The sequence below is a fragment of the Phalaenopsis equestris genome, unplaced genomic scaffold (assembly GCF_001263595.1).
Source record: "Phalaenopsis equestris unplaced genomic scaffold, ASM126359v1 Scaffold212352, whole genome shotgun sequence".
Classification (NCBI taxonomy): domain Eukaryota; kingdom Viridiplantae; phylum Streptophyta; class Magnoliopsida; order Asparagales; family Orchidaceae; genus Phalaenopsis; species Phalaenopsis equestris.
The window spans coordinates 1-17,534 of NW_018231286.1; the positions used below are offsets into that span (position 1 = coordinate 1).

At 31.0% G+C, this 17,534-nt stretch overlaps 1 protein-coding gene and 1 long non-coding RNA gene across 2 annotated transcripts in view; both read left to right on the top strand.

Annotated features, from left to right (window-relative positions):
• Positions 1 to 3,543: 3,543 nt before the first annotated feature.
• Positions 3,544 to 7,354, top strand: LOC110036899. The gene is made up of 5 exons (XR_002295275.1): positions 3,544 to 3,641; positions 6,031 to 6,079; positions 6,163 to 6,231; positions 6,653 to 6,735; positions 7,012 to 7,354. It is a non-coding gene; the product is annotated as an uncharacterized LOC110036899 (long non-coding RNA).
• Positions 7,355 to 9,266: 1,912 nt separating this feature from the next.
• The window catches only part of LOC110036896, a 26,550-nt gene continuing 18,282 nt past the window's right edge, over positions 9,267 to 17,534 (top strand). The window contains exons 1-4 of the mRNA XM_020741447.1: positions 9,267 to 9,498; positions 16,645 to 16,718; positions 16,857 to 16,898; positions 17,405 to 17,479. Of these exons, the coding sequence (XP_020597106.1) occupies positions 9,315 to 9,498; positions 16,645 to 16,718; positions 16,857 to 16,898; positions 17,405 to 17,479 (375 nt within the window). The 5' untranslated portion in view covers positions 9,267 to 9,314. The remainder of the gene's footprint in view (positions 9,499 to 16,644; positions 16,719 to 16,856; positions 16,899 to 17,404; positions 17,480 to 17,534) is intronic.

A 17,534-nucleotide genomic window follows, 5' to 3' on the forward strand; every position in this document is an offset into this window, starting at 1 on the left:
TGCAATGATGCACCTTGAAGACGGTGCACTGAAGTCCTGATAACTACTCTCAATTGTTATCGCTTTTGACCATTATACAGTAGGTCCTTTTACATATGAACATTGTACTTCGACGAACTGTTTAATTCTTTCTCGTATGTGGAACAAGGGTCTTGCGTACTCATTAATTCATAGTAGATCATTCTGATTGAGCTAGACCCCGTGATATTTTTCACTTTTGAGTTTTTCACTTAAAAATTCTCTACCTGTCACTCTTATTATTTCTCTCTGTTGAAATTTTGTGCAACATAAGATGCTAAATAATTACTTTACTGCCATGATTCTTCTGTCATGTAACTCACCTCCCTGCTAAAGTCAATTCTTAAACACCTTCTATGAGTCTTAAAACTATATCATATGATATCAGAGCCCGACAAACCCTAAATTTTAAGGTTTTGTCTTTCTTGCCCAAATCCAAAATTAAAAAAGTTCTTCGCCATACCCAAAGTACTTCTACTGCAATTCCTAGCCACAACCCTAATTTCAAAATCCAACATTTTTGCGCTCATTAATATTCCACTTGACACCTACTGCCAAAATCTATGCCCACAACCAACTTGCAATTTAGATATGCCTAAAACCTATTTGGGTGAAAAGGCATGTTACCATGTACAAACCTCAATGAACTGTCAAGGAATTTACTATGGAGGATAATACAACGGGAAATCGTCCAACTGCAACAAAAAATTTTCATTTTTAAGAGAAGACAATCTGGTGAAGCCACCCATAACCACAACGGTGACTCGCCAGATTGCGTGGAGGAAGTGAATCCCTCCTTTTGGGAAGTTTTTAGTGATGAAGAACCAATACTCTGGTGATTTAGCATAAAATATCAAAGAAGTCGGGATCTTTGAGTAAAGGTGAATTTTCATCATATTTTAACAATCACATGGATCTGAATGAGTTTATTGAGTGACTCCAAACAGTATAATAATTTTTTGAGTACAAAAACATTTTCCAGAACAAACGAGTTAAATTTGTAGCCATTAACCTCAGGAATAATGGTTTCTTATGGTGGAATAACTCAAAGTGTCTTCGTCAGCAAGAGAGGAAAAGTAAAATCACTATTTGGTTTAAGATGAAAGGGAGATACATCGCAAATATATTCTCGTGTATTACTAATATGATATGTTCATGAAACTCTACCACTTGTGCCAAGGAGATTATTTGTGGAGTACGCAACTAAATTTAATCAACTCATACTAAAATGTGAGTTGATAGAAAAAGAGGAGCGCACAATAACGAGATATCTTAGAGGACTAAGGTTGTCTATTAGTAATGTGGCGCAACTACAGACATATTGATCCCTATTTGATGTATAGATTATAGCTTTAAAGGTGGAGAAACAATCTCATTCAATGAACGTCACACCTATTAGACAAAGTGTAACCTTAGGATCGGGCAACAAGTGTATGCTCAATGGAGCATCCCAGCTTACCCTGTGCCTAGGCGCCAACATAGGGGGCGCATATGCGCCACCCCTCCCTAATTTTTTTTTTACCATTTTCACTCCACTTTTCTTCAAACATCGCGTGGTGGGGGGTCTGATGGACCCTCGAACCTAGGGCTGTCAAAAAAGCTCGTTGTTCACGAACAGTTCGTGTTAGGTTCGTTAATGAGTTCGTGTTCGATTCGTTCGATAAATAAACGAGACGAACGTAAACAATTTTTTTCGTTCGGTTAGTTAAAAGAACAAAACACGAACAGTGATACATTCGTTCGTGTTCGAATCATTATTGTTCGAAATATAAAATAATTTAAAATAATTATATATAAAAATTTATGGTATTTTAAAAAATTAAATTTTATAAATTATAATATATAATAAATAAACCACCGTTAGGGGCCGGATACTACCCCAACGGTCTAGACTCTAATTTTGGGCCCGGTGGTCTACATGACCGTTTTTATCGACCCGGAAGCTATGGAAAGGTGTGTGTCGCTAGGATACGACTCTGTAGCTTACAATAAACATTTTGGAAGCTCTGAATTGGGGGTTCGAATGCCGACGGGCCCCCAGACACTGATTTTTACCGGAAATGTCCGGCTGAGGATTTCTTCAATCTGAAAGTTGTGGGAGACTACATATGACTGAAATATGATCCCACAACTTCAAAAATGAACACTTTTATCGATCGTTTACCAAGGGATTCGTTATAGACGGTCGCCTTAAGCCACGGTGCTGGTTGGTCGGTTCAGACCCTAATTTCCCTGCAATGTGCGTAGGAGGACTCAATGACTTCCCATGGCCACATTTGGCTTCAGACGAACGTGCGGTGACTTCTAAACACTAGAATGGGCAGCACATATGTCCCGTGTCTTGACTAAGCCCCTTCGACAGCGGGTTCTCCCCGGTAAGGCTAAATCACAGTCAACCTTAGTTATGTGCACCGAACATGTGTTAGAGAGTTCTGAATGGGTGTCTCAAGCTACGGGATGTTATGGACGAACCATAAATTATCTCGAGTCGTGCAGGCGGACACCTACAATCGTGACATCAGAAAGTGATGCCAACAAAAACATCTAAACATCAATCATAATGGAAAAAAATGAGTTCTTTCTCACAAATTTTGGTGCTTAATGAGGCCAGAAGAAATAGTAAACCATAAGAACCGCTCAATAGGATGAATGACGAGCACTCTTAGCAACTTCTTGTGGACATATGCAAAAGAGTTTGCTCTAGGATAGCCTTCAGCCTGTGACAGGGAGAGCTTTGGGAAGCTTGCCTGTAGAGATGCGGGAAGCCTGTAGTTGGGAGAGATTTTTGAAGCCCGCATCACAGACAGCTCTCAGAAGGAAATTATGGTGGTTGTTGGAGGGTTCCAACAAAAGGAGGAAGCTAGGGTTTGTTCCCAAGCTTTGATACCATGTAGATTACTTGGTTCGGAAATTTACTCTCTTTATTATTCAAAAATAGTGTACATATATATAGGGAAACTAATCTCTCCTTATTTACAAACATAACAAATATGTTTAACCTAAATTAGAAAAATAAAAAATTCTGAATAAAAAAATAGAAAAAAAACGTAAAATAAGATGAGAATAAACCAGTTAAAGGTTTCCGAAGATTTCTCAATCATATCCTCAAAGATTTGGAGGTGATGGCTGACCCACATAAGAGAAGTGAATATTGAAAAGAACTCAATCTTCTCATATTTTCACACTTTTTTTTTTTTGCTTTTATTTTAAAAGCATGTTTGTTTGGTACATTGTTGCATGTTTTAATTTCTACTTTTAAAAATAAATTAGTTTATTTTTAAAAACACTCAAAACATCTAAAAATTATTTTGAGTGCTTTAAAAACAACTAAGCATGTTATATCATATCAATCATATTTTGATTTAAATCATAACATAAACAAAACAATATAAAATAAAAAATAAATATCAAATGTGATCCCAAACAACCCCTTAACATCTCTAACGTATATTCTTATGGTTGTTATTTTTATAATCTTATTTTATCATACTCTCTGATAAGCTAAAAATATTGTGATGCAGATGCGTTGTGGCATATGCTTCAGATCTCATATTCTCTGGCGTTAGCCTAGATCCTCACAGGCAAAAAGGTCTCAAGACTGCATTGCTCAGTCTGGATCACTCGTATGATTTCTTTACTCTGGTTGTTCCCCCTTTTTTTTTTTCTTGTGGATTGCTTAAACTTTGAATTATATATTTTTTTTGTAGCATTAGTTTTTTTTATAACTTTGCTAACAACATTTTTCTAGAATTATTTTTCTTTTTGATGAGCATCATTCGCTTTTTTGTAGCTATATTTTGACGTAAATATAGGTCACACTGTTCAGAGAAAATTTCTTAAAAACAAGTCCTTGTTTTTTTCTTGGGGAACATTTACTTAACTAGCACACAATTCTTATGTATTTACATATCTCACACCTAAACTTTCATTTTTACGTAGCATTTTAGTATTTTAAACCTATGCATAAAAATGTTTCTTTTACTTTTAAAAAGCAGTAATAGTGCTGTTTTTTTATGTGATATTAATAATTTGAGTGTTATGCGTATAAATATGAAAGTTCATATGTGAGATGTATAAATACATTAGAATTGTTTATTACGTATGTAATTGCGCCCTTTTTTCCGCGGACTGCTTAAATTTTGAATTACCTTTATAATTAATGATATTTTTAGTAGTATGAGCTTTCTTATGACTTTTTAAACATTTTTCCAGAACTGTCATTCTTTTTTTTTATAAATGAAAATTGCATCTCTCTTGCAAAAGATCAGCATCATTCGCTTTTTGTAGCTATAATTTGATGAAAAAAATGGTCACGTTGGTCAGTGAACTCTCTCAAAAACAAGTCCTTGTTCTTTTTCTTTATTGCATGCTTAATTTGTGGGCTTGCAGTACATACCTGTAGATGTTTTATCGGACTAAACTTCTTAGAGCTTCAGTTTATTGATCCGTTGAATTCTAAGATATCTCCCTAATTTTAATTGGTGATCAAATGATGAGCTTTTGAATATTAAATCATCCTTAACCTATAAAAGCTTGCATTTGTTTGCTGACAACTCAAGAAAGTTAAGTTCTACTAAAATTTTAGTTTTGCTCTCTCTTTTTTCGAAAACAAATGATATTGTCAGATGATAAAAGTGTCAAAATAGTCTCCAACTTTTTGTGAGCGATCATTTTAGTCCTAGAGTCTATGCAAGTGCCAATTTAGTCCACAATCTCCTTTAATAAGGATTGAAATAGTCTACATGGAGAACTATTTCAGCCCCAATTTAAAGATTATGGGGACTGATTTAACACTTCTATAAATTTCGGAGTTAAAATGATCCCATTAAATACTCAACGGACAATTTTGATACTTTACTCAGGTATATGAATCACAACAAATCGGCACGTGTTTGGACAGTTTAGGAATCATACAAAACTAAACCATCTTGTTTAAATAAAAATATTACTCCTGATGATGTCGTATTATTTAAATAAAGTTTGATTCAATAATAACATAAAAATTTTTAAATACTCTATTCTTACGTCATATTATTTAAATTAAATTTTAATAAATATGGCATATTTAATTATATATTTGATTGTAACATAGTATAATTTAATATAAATATGCATATAAATTTAATGCATTTTTTTTAATTTTAATGAACTAATTTATTAGTATTTATTTATGTTATTTGATTGTAAGAAAGCTTATTGATAATTTATATACTAGTTGGTATAAACTAGTTGGAAGCCAATTTAAAATTTAATTAATTAATTATTTATTTAAATTTGTAAAATTATTTTGTAATCACTTCGCAAATATTCATTCGAATTTTTAGCTTGTTTGGTAATTTTATATGAAAAATGAAGTATAAATCATAATTTTAAATTAAAAAATTAAGTGCTTGTTTGAATTGTTTGTTTGTTCAATTAATATAAATAGAGAGCAATTACATTCATGTCACTCAATTCTTACGTCTTTACATATCTAACACTTAAACTTTGCTTTTTATATATATACCACTCAAAATTTTCATATCAAATAAAACATTCCACCTCTTTAACTTTTAAAAAGTGAAATATACCAGTCATGCATGGATAAGGTGGTATGTATGTAAAAATTGAAGTTTAGGTATTAGATATGGAAATTGAGAGGTATATATTTAAATATACATATTAACAAGCCAAGGACAAATCAAGAATGAACATAAAAAAATTTAAGCAAAGTCAAATATGAATGTATGTGCGAAAGCTCAACTCAAGCTCGAACTAAACATGAACAACTTATGATTCGCCCAATCCAAATCCATTCCATTACATATTCAACTGGACTCGGCTCGATTTTTTTTTAATTACCAAACTGATGCAGATAAAAATGAAAATTACGGGTTGGATTGGGGTTTTATCGTGAATTTTGATATTTAAGTGAGAATTTGCAGAATGGATGAAAGAGAGTGCTAGTTTGTAAATAACAATGTTTCGAGTGCTATGTATGTAATTGCATGGTAACAATTTTATGTTTTTCAGGATGTGGTTCCACAGATCTGTCAAAGCTGACGACTGGTTATTGTTTGTGGTAGTTTTTTATATCCACTGTTTGCTTTATGTAAAATTATAATTATCAATCTCTTATTCTGTATTCTTCATGTATTTTGATAGATAGAGAGCCCTTCGGCCTTTGGCGGACGAGGATTCGTCACCGGCCGAATGTTTAACCAAAAAGGCGAGGTAAATGAATCATCAACAATTTCTAAGGGTTTATTTGTGATCAATTTTATGTTTATTTTTTCTTTTATTTTTAAGAATGTTTCTAGTTTGGTTTTTAACCTAAAAAAAAAAAAAAAAAATTACCTTAAAAAAAATACAAACAAATTAACATGTTTTTGAAAATGAGTAAAGTGTCAAAATTGTCTTAAACTATTTACGCGGGCTCATTTCAGTCTCGTAATTTATAGAAGTGTCAAAATAGTCCCTGAATATTTTAAAATTGAGCTCTAATATTCCTCAATGAGGACTATTTCAACCCCAATTTAAATAGTTTCGGGACTATTTTGATACTTCTATAAGCTTGACGATTAGAACGAACCCCATGCTAACAAGTTCTAAATTTTTGTGAAGAACACTCAGCCATCTTCATATTTTTGTCCAGCTTATTGTTTCACTAACACAAGAAGCTCTGATTCGGAAAGCAAAAACACAGAACCAGGTCCCTCAGTCAAAACTCTAGAGCTGGTTTGTACCTAATACTCCCATTCTCAACGAAAGTTGCAGAAATATTTTTTACATATCTACCACCTTAACTCACGTTTACATGCATGCCACTCAAATCTTTAACATACCATAAAATGACACCCAGGTGTTAAAAGTGAAAAATATAAAACTTTGGGTGTTGGATATGTAAATGCATAAAATTGTGTGGTATGTATGTAAATTCCCCTTAGTTATATACTTGTTCTTCATGGCTTAATCTCAATGTCTGATAATCACATTTCAATTTGTAATTTATAGTTTGCCAGTACCAGAAGAACAGGAAACCATGGGTATTGGTGGAGCAGTACTACAGTTTCAATTTACTTCCCAATATTAAGCTTCTATTTTATGAAATTTTCTACAAATTATGGGCTTATGTGTAAATACTGATGATTTTGTTGTTGTAGCTAATAATAAGCTGATTTATCTGCAGAAAAAAAAAAAAAATTATTGAAGTGCTGAAGAATTTGTGATGATTACAAGAAGTTGTGGGATGTGTAATGAAGTCTCTTATAGCTTATGGAAATAGTTGTAAGAATAAGCTCTTCACATTGTTCATAAATTACTCTGGGAATTAGATTTTAAGTTTCTTTTTATTTTTTTTAATATAATATGCCGCACTAAATTTATTTATTTATTTTTAATGATCATTGTCAAATTATAAAATATGTTATTTAAATTTATGATATTGGAAATTATATATTTTGGGGTATTGCAAGGCAACAGAGAAGGAGAGAAAAACCTTGCAAGGAAGCAAATGGATGGAGGTCTCTTTTACGAGAAATGAAGCGCAAGGTAGCCCCTAAGGCAAGGAGTCACGCATGATTAGGGGAGTCACGCATGATTAGGGCTGTCAAAACAGTCTGTTGTTCGCTAACAGCTCGTATTTGGCTCGTTAAGAAGTGATTTTTGATTCATTCGTTAAGTTAACGAGCGGAACATAGATAATTTTTTTTTGTGCAATATATTAAACGAATCGAACATGAACAAAAAATTGTTCGTTCATGTTCTGGTCGTTTTGGTTTGAAATACTACGCACCAATAATATATATATTTATTGATGATTAGTATTTTGAAAAAAATTAATTGACTATAAGGTTACAAAGATTTATAATCATTAAAATTTTTAATTAAAAAAATAAAATAAAAATATGTTAAATTATTATTTAAATATTGTTTTAATATAAATAATTAAGATTTAAATTTTGCCCCTACGGTAAACTATAATATGACTGCGTGATTAGAGTTGTCAAAATGACTTTGTTCACGAACAACTCGTGTGCGGCGGCTCGCTAAGCAAACGAGCTGAACACGAACACGCGTTTTGTGTTTAAATATAAACGAGTCGAACACGAGTTGAGTTTAGGCTTGCTCATATTCGGCTTGTTTATACCCCTACACATGATAATTTGAGTTTGGGCTAGATTTTGGCTGTATTTTTAATGTCAAGTTGTTAACTGTTTTGAAAATTATAAACTCTGTGTATTTAAATTTTACTTTAATGTTAATGATAACCAAACAACAAAATGTCAAATTTATGTATTTATTTTTACTTTATTTTCTATTTTTCAACAAATCAAACAAACTCTTAGAAGAAACTTACTCTTTTTTTGTGATTTTTGCTTGTTTTCTTTATAAATGCAGAAATAAATTTACGTTTTTATTAAAAAAAAAATTATGATATTAGATGAATTTAAATGTCATAAAAGGTTATTATATTAAATAATAATAATTTTAATAATCAATTTAATTAAAAAATTAAAATATTGTAAATATTTGTTTAACAAAGTTCGTGGAAGTTATTATTAGAAATTATTTATGTTAAATTATAAATTAACATTTAAATGTTAAAGACTTGATGCCGCTCATACAGTTTTTTTGGAAGTATAATTGTCTAATATTGTAAAATATTTTAGATCTTAATTAAAATGTTACTTACTAATTATTTAATTTTAAATTTGCAATCAATTTTATTGTTAATTAATATATATTTAATAATTAATTAAATTCATAAATTCTATTTTTGATTTGACGCGAATAAAAAATATGAAATAATTTTTAAATATATTTTTTATTTTTGCAAAATCTGTAAGCATAGAGAAAAATTTGCATATATAACAAGTACGCAGGGTTGTATATATTTGAGTTATATGGAGGTTACAAGGAGATTATATGGAGGTTACATGGATATAAAAAAGATGTAACCTCTATAACTTCCCTATAACCTCGTTATAACCCTAAATATACGCAGCCCTGCGAACTTGTTAGGTACGCAAATTTTTCTCGTAAGCATAAGCCGTTTTAACAAATTTCAGTTTATTTTCAAAAAAAGAAAACTAATTTACTTTACATTTTAATTAAATACAACTTCAATTTTTTTTATTAAAAAAATGAAAAAATTACAATTTTTCATGTAGTTATGATAATAAAATGTTATATAAATAAATATTAAAAATAAAAATATATAAGGATTAGATAGTAATTATGTAAATCTATAAAAGAAAGGATCTGAGCCTTACCCACAGAGGCGTTGGCCATTGGAGCAGACTATCAGAGCGATAATGGCCGCGTATACTCTGCCACCGCTACAGTGTATCCGGTCTTGCTTCCCTTCCATAAATTGTTCATGCCCAGATATCCGATTCTCCTCTGTCTCGTCTTCCTCCTCTGAGCTCCGCAGTCACTCCATCTTCATGAATGGAAGGAGAGCAATCTTGCCAGTCAGAACAAGAGCATCGTCTGAAGGTTCTCAGATCACCTAACCCACCACAATCTTTATGTTTAATCTGAGCATTTTAATTTGTTTAGTTTTCGGCACGTCGAATCCTGATTTGTCCGTAAATCACACTTCAAAGAATAGAGTGGGAGAAAAAAAGAGAAATAAAGAGAGGAGTGAACAGTAATGAACACTAATTCTTCTTGTCTATTCTTTCTATTCTCATAAAATGATCTCCCACTTATATAGAAGAAAAGAGGGTATAAATGTACAATATAGTGATATTATATTTTTACTCTACTTTGTTGAGAGCTATACACGATATTTTAAGTATTTTATATATATGAGTTTCTATCGCTTGACTGCTCTCTAGCTTAGTCATCTGATCATGTTTGACTTCGGCTTCATAAGGCCGGTTCAATCAATTAAACTGAGTTGGTATTGTTTAGTTAATTTCGAGTCGACAAGACTGATTTGATCGGCTAGGTTTTGACAATGAGTTGATCTAGTATGACTGTCGACCCTCGATTTCTAGATGTGAAGCTCCTATGACAGAGCAAGAAAGACATTCGGGTAGAGGGTGAATTATTATAATTCAATAAATACATTGTTCCTCAATGAGGAGAGCCAATAGGATGACTATAAGACTCTATTGTATCGTCACTTCTTGATACCTAATGAGTAGCCTCGGAGGCGTTCGTGTTATAGCTGGTGTTATTAAGAAACTGGGTCTTTCCTCGAGTTGGATCTATCAGAAGGTAGGTTGTTGCCTTTGGTTGGTTTTCTTAAAGTGATTGGTTCAAATGCTTGTTTGTCTTGTTTTAGTCTGATTAGTACTAATTTGGATTAATCGGTCATCCTTTTATTCTTCTCCTTATTCGGTCGGCTTTAGGCTTTTGCTCTGACGGCTACATCCGGTCGATCTTTAGCTTTGGCTCGGGTGGTTGCATCTGGTTGGATAAGCGGGCATCTTAGTCTTCTATCGGTGGGTCTTTCTTTACTGTTATTTCTTCTTTCTCGATGTTAGATCTCCTCAAGATCAGCGTTGACACATTTTTATGTGCACAACAATTAAGATTTTAGGGTTTATGAAAATGCTTCTTTCCCGCCCATATCAGCACATGTTGTAGTTTGGTTGTTCACTTTGTTTCGGTTCCAATTGATTTCAATGGTGTGTTGTTTTGCGGGAGTGTTAATAATGATTGTTTTCCTGGTTAATATAAATTTCTTCTTAAAGCATGGTTAAGGAAGAATCAAAGTTGGTTCTCTTGCTCTCTAAGTCTTTCTTGATAGGATTAGCTCTTATTTTCTTTATGTTTTTTTTTAATGAATATTTCCTTGAAGTTGCTATTTAGTTTATTCTTAATTGTGATTTCTTTCCTTTTTTTGTTTTTTGTTTTTTGTTTTTGTGTAGTTTGTTTGATGAGCTATTTCGGTTGACTGCAAATTGATAGGAAAGTAGGCTAATTGAACTGGTGGACTTATTCATTATATATCACTTGATGGTGAAATTATTTACATACATACCATGCAATTCTTATGTATTTACATGTCTGACACCCAAAGTTGGATTTTTACACTTATAGCACCTTGGCGTCACGAGCCTTTGCATGAATAAATATATTTCACTTTTAAGAAGATCATGATTGTGATATTTTCTTATGTGATGCTAATGATTTGAGTGGTATGTATGTAAATATGAATGTTTAGGTATTATATATGTAAATATATAAGAGTTCTGTGGTATGTATTTAAATGTCCTTATTATGAATTTGAAGAGTTTGTTATGAAATAGCCATGAAGTGTTTGAAGAAAAGACAACTGCATCTGAAGGAAGTAACACTATTGGTGGTGTCGCAACTTGTGTTAGTCAAGATAAAAGTATAGTGATAACCGATGATAGATATTGCTGGCAAATTCAAAAGGAGATTTATTTTGAATAGCTCCATGATGCAAAACATGTGAAACAACCAAAAATGAAATAATGGTGGGTTACTTTTCTAAAATGTGTCATTTTATTCCATGTAATAATTGTATGTTTGGTTGCAGATAGCCAAGTTGTAGTTTATTGACATGTTAATAATTGCATACTTTTACCCCAAAAAGGGATATTTACTACATAGGACACAATTCTTTTTTATTTACATATCTCTAAATGTTTGTATTTACATACATAGCACTCAAATCTTTAATATCACATCATAAATAGCACTTTTACCACTTTTTAAATGTGAAATACATCTTATTATGCATAGGTTTAAAGCACCAAAGTTCTTTGTAAATATGTAAGTTTAGTTGTGAGATATGTTAATATATGAGAATAGTGTGCTATATGTAAATTTCTCAAAAAAAAAAAAAAAACAATTGTGTTTAATAGATATGTGAAAACAATTATTTGTTATGTTTATGAAAATTTCTATGAAAAATTGTACTAAAAAAAATTATTGGTCTTATATCCCATAATTGATGGAAAAATGAAGTGGTTAGCAAACTTTTTCTTGATCTTTTACAATGATTGATAAAAGAGAATGATTTATAATAATGTATGATTGAGTTAGAATATAATTTATTTATTAATAAATTTATATGTTTGAGTCAATTCAAATAGTCAAAAGATATCAACCTAGAAAAGTTATAGATCTTGTTGAACTTTTTATTGAGTCAATAATTAACAAATTTGACATTCATTTATGTAACACATGCATGAATTACATGAAAATAATTGCAGAAAGCAGGATGCTAATTATGATAATATATTGTAAATATGAACAAAAGAAATGTGAGATTCAATGCAAGCAATAAAGTAATGGTTTGCTTAAAATTTGAAAGATTTCTTATAGGGACCTTCAAAAAGTTAAGTTCCAGAAAATTCAGACAATGTAAAACATGCAATTTATTGGAATGAACATATATGGTTTAGCAATCCTAAAAAAAAATGGGATTGATGTGATGAATTTGATTTTACATGATGAACTATTGATCAATATCTTTGATTCTTCACTTTTTTCAAGATATCCAACACATCATGAGGATGTTTTGAGTTTGGTTTTGTGAAACCTTATTTGTTTTTGTTTATGTTGTGCTCAATTAAGTCAACCCATGGATCTTGTGCACATCAACAATATGTAAGTTTCATATTTTCATTTAATTCTAATAAATTAAGATCATTTTTTATACAATAAACTCAAGTCTTTCTAGGTTTACCTCTACTTTTCTTAACGTAAGTCGGGTCTAAAATATATACTCTCATAACCGGATCATCAGATAGTCAATGTTTAATGTGACCAAACCATTTAAGATGACTCTCTCTCTAATTTTGTCTGTCACTGGAGCTACACCAATCCTGTCACGCATATATTCCTTTCGCATATTGTCTCTAAGTGTTAAGCCACTCATCCACCTAAGCATTCTCGTCTCAGCAACACGTAACTTTACCTCTACTTTTCTTAACGTAAGTCGGGTCTAAAATATATACTCTCATAACCGGATCATCAGATAGTCAATGTTTAATGTGACCAAACCATTTAAGATGACTCTCTCTCTAATTTTGTCTGTCACTGGAGCTACACCAATCCTGTCACGCATATATTCCTTTCGCATATTGTCTCTAAGTGTTAAGCCACTCATCCACCTAAGCATTCTCGTCTCAGCAACACGTAACTTTGTTTTATACTTCTTTTTTAAAGGCCAACATTTTGCGTCATAGAGCATTGTAGGTCTCATCACTGTCTTATAAAATCTTCCTTTCAGTCTAAGTGGTACTTTTCTATCACATAATAGTTTTGAAGCACTCCTCCACTTTAACCAACCAACTTGAATTCTACTAACAACAATCCCAACTATATCACCATCACTTTGAACAATAGACCCGAGATATCTGAGCATTCACATTTTTTTAATGATTTAATCACACATAGTTACAACTGTGTCACTAGAGTTACTACTACTATATTATATGCATGTATAGCTTCCTTGTTAGACCTACCCGACATACATCTAAACTGATTATGAGTAATCTTCGTAACATGTCTTAGCCTATGTTCAATTACCCCCTCCCATAATTTTAAAGTATGACACATCAACTTAATTCCTCTATAATTTGCACACTCTTTTGCATCCCTTCATTCTTAAAAATGGAGATCAAAATACTCTTCCTCCACTCTTTAGACATTTTTTTAGTTTTTAAAATAATAATAAAGAGTTTAGTAAGCCAAGAAACTCCCAATCTCTTAAATATTTCTACACTTCAATTGGGATATCATTAAGTTCTACTGATTTTTCACCCTTGATTTTTCTTAAAGTCTCATCAACATTTTTACTAATACGATGGTAAAAATAAAATATTTTATTATCATTAATGATATTAAGATCACTAAGGTCGATCATATTTTCAAAAACTTCATTGAAAAGTATATCAAAATAGCTAACCCAACTATGTTAAATATCTTTTTCTAAGAAAAACATGTTTTGATTTTCAAATTTAATACACTCTACTTGAGTTAAATTTGTACATTTCATTTCTCTTTGTTTGGCTAGTTTATACATATATTTTTCACCATGTTTAGTATCTAAACTTATATAAAGATCATTAAAAGTAAAATTTTTAGCCTCACAAGTTATTCTCTTAGACTACCTACAGACCACTTTATATTTTTCTTAGTTCTCTAAACTTTTACATTTAAACCAATTTTTATAACACAACCTCAACCTTTTATATTTTATCTTTTTTTTACACTTTATTATTCAACCACCAACTATTTTTATTTATAGAAATTTTTTCTTTTAGTTCTCCAAGTATATCTTTTGTCATTTGCTTAATAGTATTTGTTACTTTTTCTCATATAGAATTTACTTTTCCGTGAAAATCTCAAATCTTGAAATCTAAAATTTTATTCATAAAATTAATTTTATTTGTCTTTTAGGTGCTCCCATTTAATTTCATGATAATGATTCATAGTATTTTTTTATCTTACAAACCTTCATCTTAAAATCCAAAACTAATAATCGATGTTACTTTGAATGACCTTACAGTTTATACATTTTCGATGATCTCTTATTCTCATAAGAAAATAATTAATTTGTGTTTTATTAGATCCATTCTTACAAGTAATAATATGTTCATCTCTTTTTTTAAATAAAGTATTAGCAATAACAAAATCATATGCTAAAATAAAACTTAATATGACTGTCTTCTTCATTAATCACTCCAAAATCATAGCCACTATAAATATTTTTAAAACCTTCTGTCACTTTATCAACATGTTCATTTAAATCTCCTTCAATAAAAATTTTTTCTTCAATAGGTATTATTTGTATTAATTCTTGTAGTTCATTCCAGAATTTTTCTTTAGAACCCATATTTAAACCTACTTGAGCAGCATAAGTATTTATAATATTAAAAAATATTAGTATCAATAACAATCTTAAGAGCTATAATTCTATCTCCAAAATCATAGCCACCATAAATATTTCTAAAAGCTTATGTCACTCTACCAAGATGTCCATTTGAATCTCCTCAAATAAATTTTTTTTTTCTTCAATAGGTATCATTTGTATTAATTCTTCAAGTTTATTCCAGAGTTTTTCTTCAGAACTTATATCTAAACCTACTTAAGGAGCATAATCACTTATAATATTAAAAATCTTAGTATCAAGCACCATCTTAACGGCTATAATTCTATCTCTAATTCTATTTATTTATGATCAATTGAAAATTTTAAAAAAAAATCTTTTTATGGATTACCCATTTTTGTAGTAGAAGACACTACCACTAGATCTAGGCCGAAGGAGATAATAGACATTAATATAAAATGTTGGTCGCTAAATAATGATAGTTGGTATACGAAAAATTTTTCATGATTTAAGCATCAGATCAACATTCATGTTATGGTAGAATAAAGATGAGTTTGAATTTGTTTGGATAAATTTGGTTTCTATTTGTACTTATCAGTTCGTTATTACAAATAGGATTTTCTTCTTTTGTAGAGTTTTTTTAGGAGTGGATTAAATCTTTTCTCATTTGTAATTACCTATTAAAGGATTGATTTCTGGAATAAAAGCTATTGGAAAATCTTCCCCAAAATCCTTCTTCTTCTTCATTCCCTTTCTTCTCCCAACCAGCTCAGCTCTTCGATCAATTGAAGGTTTTTTGATACTTTTCCTGAAGTTGAAACTTCAAAAATCCTTTCTGGGGCTGATTTCCAGTAGCATTGCAGCCTGTTGTTGCTGCTGTTGGAAATCATGGCTGGGAAAGCTATCCAAAATAAGAGAACAAAATTAAAAAGGTTGATCCTATTACTGTGAAAAGCTATTTGACTTATATTTATTCTGAGATGAACTATCATCCATGCATGATAAATTATATTTAGGGTTTGAAGAAATTTGGGCAACTTATCAACACGTTATGACACATTTTTTATGACTTGTTATATCGACAGGTCAAATGTTATATTAATGATGTGGTTGTTAAAAGTTGTTGAGAAGACCATTTTATTGACTTGAAGAGTGTTTTAAAATGCCTCAAGCCATATATGGTCTTAAAATAAACCCTTTGGCATGTGTATTAGGCGTGTCATCAAGGAAACTTTTGAGGATAATTGTTTAGCATGGGGGCATAGAGGTCGATCCTACAAAGATAACGGCTATTGTAGAAATGGAGCCAAACTAGAATTGGAGACTCCAAACACAAATTCTCCTATTTTTCACATGCTGTTTTATTATGTCTTTTATCATGTTATTCGTATCACGCTACATTAAGCATGAGCGTACAACTAGAATTCTACACGAGCCATCATGCTTTATTGATCTGGATAAACTACATGGTTATCGCAGACTTGTTGGATAGATTCAGCTGCATTTACAATGATTGGCACTTCATTTATAGAGGAATCCTATTGATTTTATTTTTGGTGAGTGATTTGGAGCACGTATGAATATAATTAATTAAATCATATTCCATTGGTGAACAATTTTCTACTTTGGGGCATTTACATTAACACCTAAACTTATCCTATTGCTCAAGTTACACAACAATGCTTCATGGTAATTTGGTTCATCTCTACCAATGATTTTACCTTATTTAAATTCTTTGTAGAGGAATTTTTCCCAATATTGCGTCATTTTAATGTTTTATTGTTTCCTTTTAATTCAAAGTATTGGATCTTTTCTTTTTAAAGGGGCTCCAAGCGAATTGGTTGAGGACCCTAAATTTGTTCCATTAAATGCTGATGATCCAGTATTTGGTCCCCCAGTAAGTTGTGGCAGTTACTATAATGATTATAAAACTATATGATGACTCTTTTAGGCATGAATAGTTTTCTGCAATTCATTCTTACATATATATTACTTCTAATAGTTTCGCATATCAAACAAATGTTTCTTTTGATAGGCTTTATTTCTGATGGGATTTGACTTGGCAGAAACCAGTAAGGTGCTTATGCTTCTGATTTATTTTCAGTTACATTGTATTATATTTGGCCCTCATGGATTAAACGGGCATTGATTTTGTATGGTAAAGGGACTAAAGTAGAACACCCTTTTTCATGTCATGATTTGTAAATGAGGGATTGATGAAATTCAGAATAATGCAGAATATAAGCGGCATTCAGGATAATTTTATTGATATGAAAGCGGATATAAATAATCCTTACATGATCCTAGAATAGGAAAGATAATAAAAAGAAATAATATAAAAATGAAAGATATTTCACCTAATATCTCCAATAATTAAATCAGATCAATTATTTGGAGATAAAGGAAATAACATAAAATAGTAAAGCCTAAAATAGGGAAGGAAATGATAACTAATCTATGGAAATAAATATAAAATAGGATCCCCTTGGTACAGTATAAAATAATTAATTCCTCTTTTGACAGACAACTAGCTTGTCTAGGTGACAAAAATCACTTCTAACTGTGATTTTTTTGCAATTACAGATGCAAAAATTCTTAAAAGAGCTGGATGGTGAATTTCTGAAGGTAACTCACCCATTTATTAACATTTCTTCGAAAGTAAGAAACCCTATCTATCTATATATATATATATATATATATATATATATATATA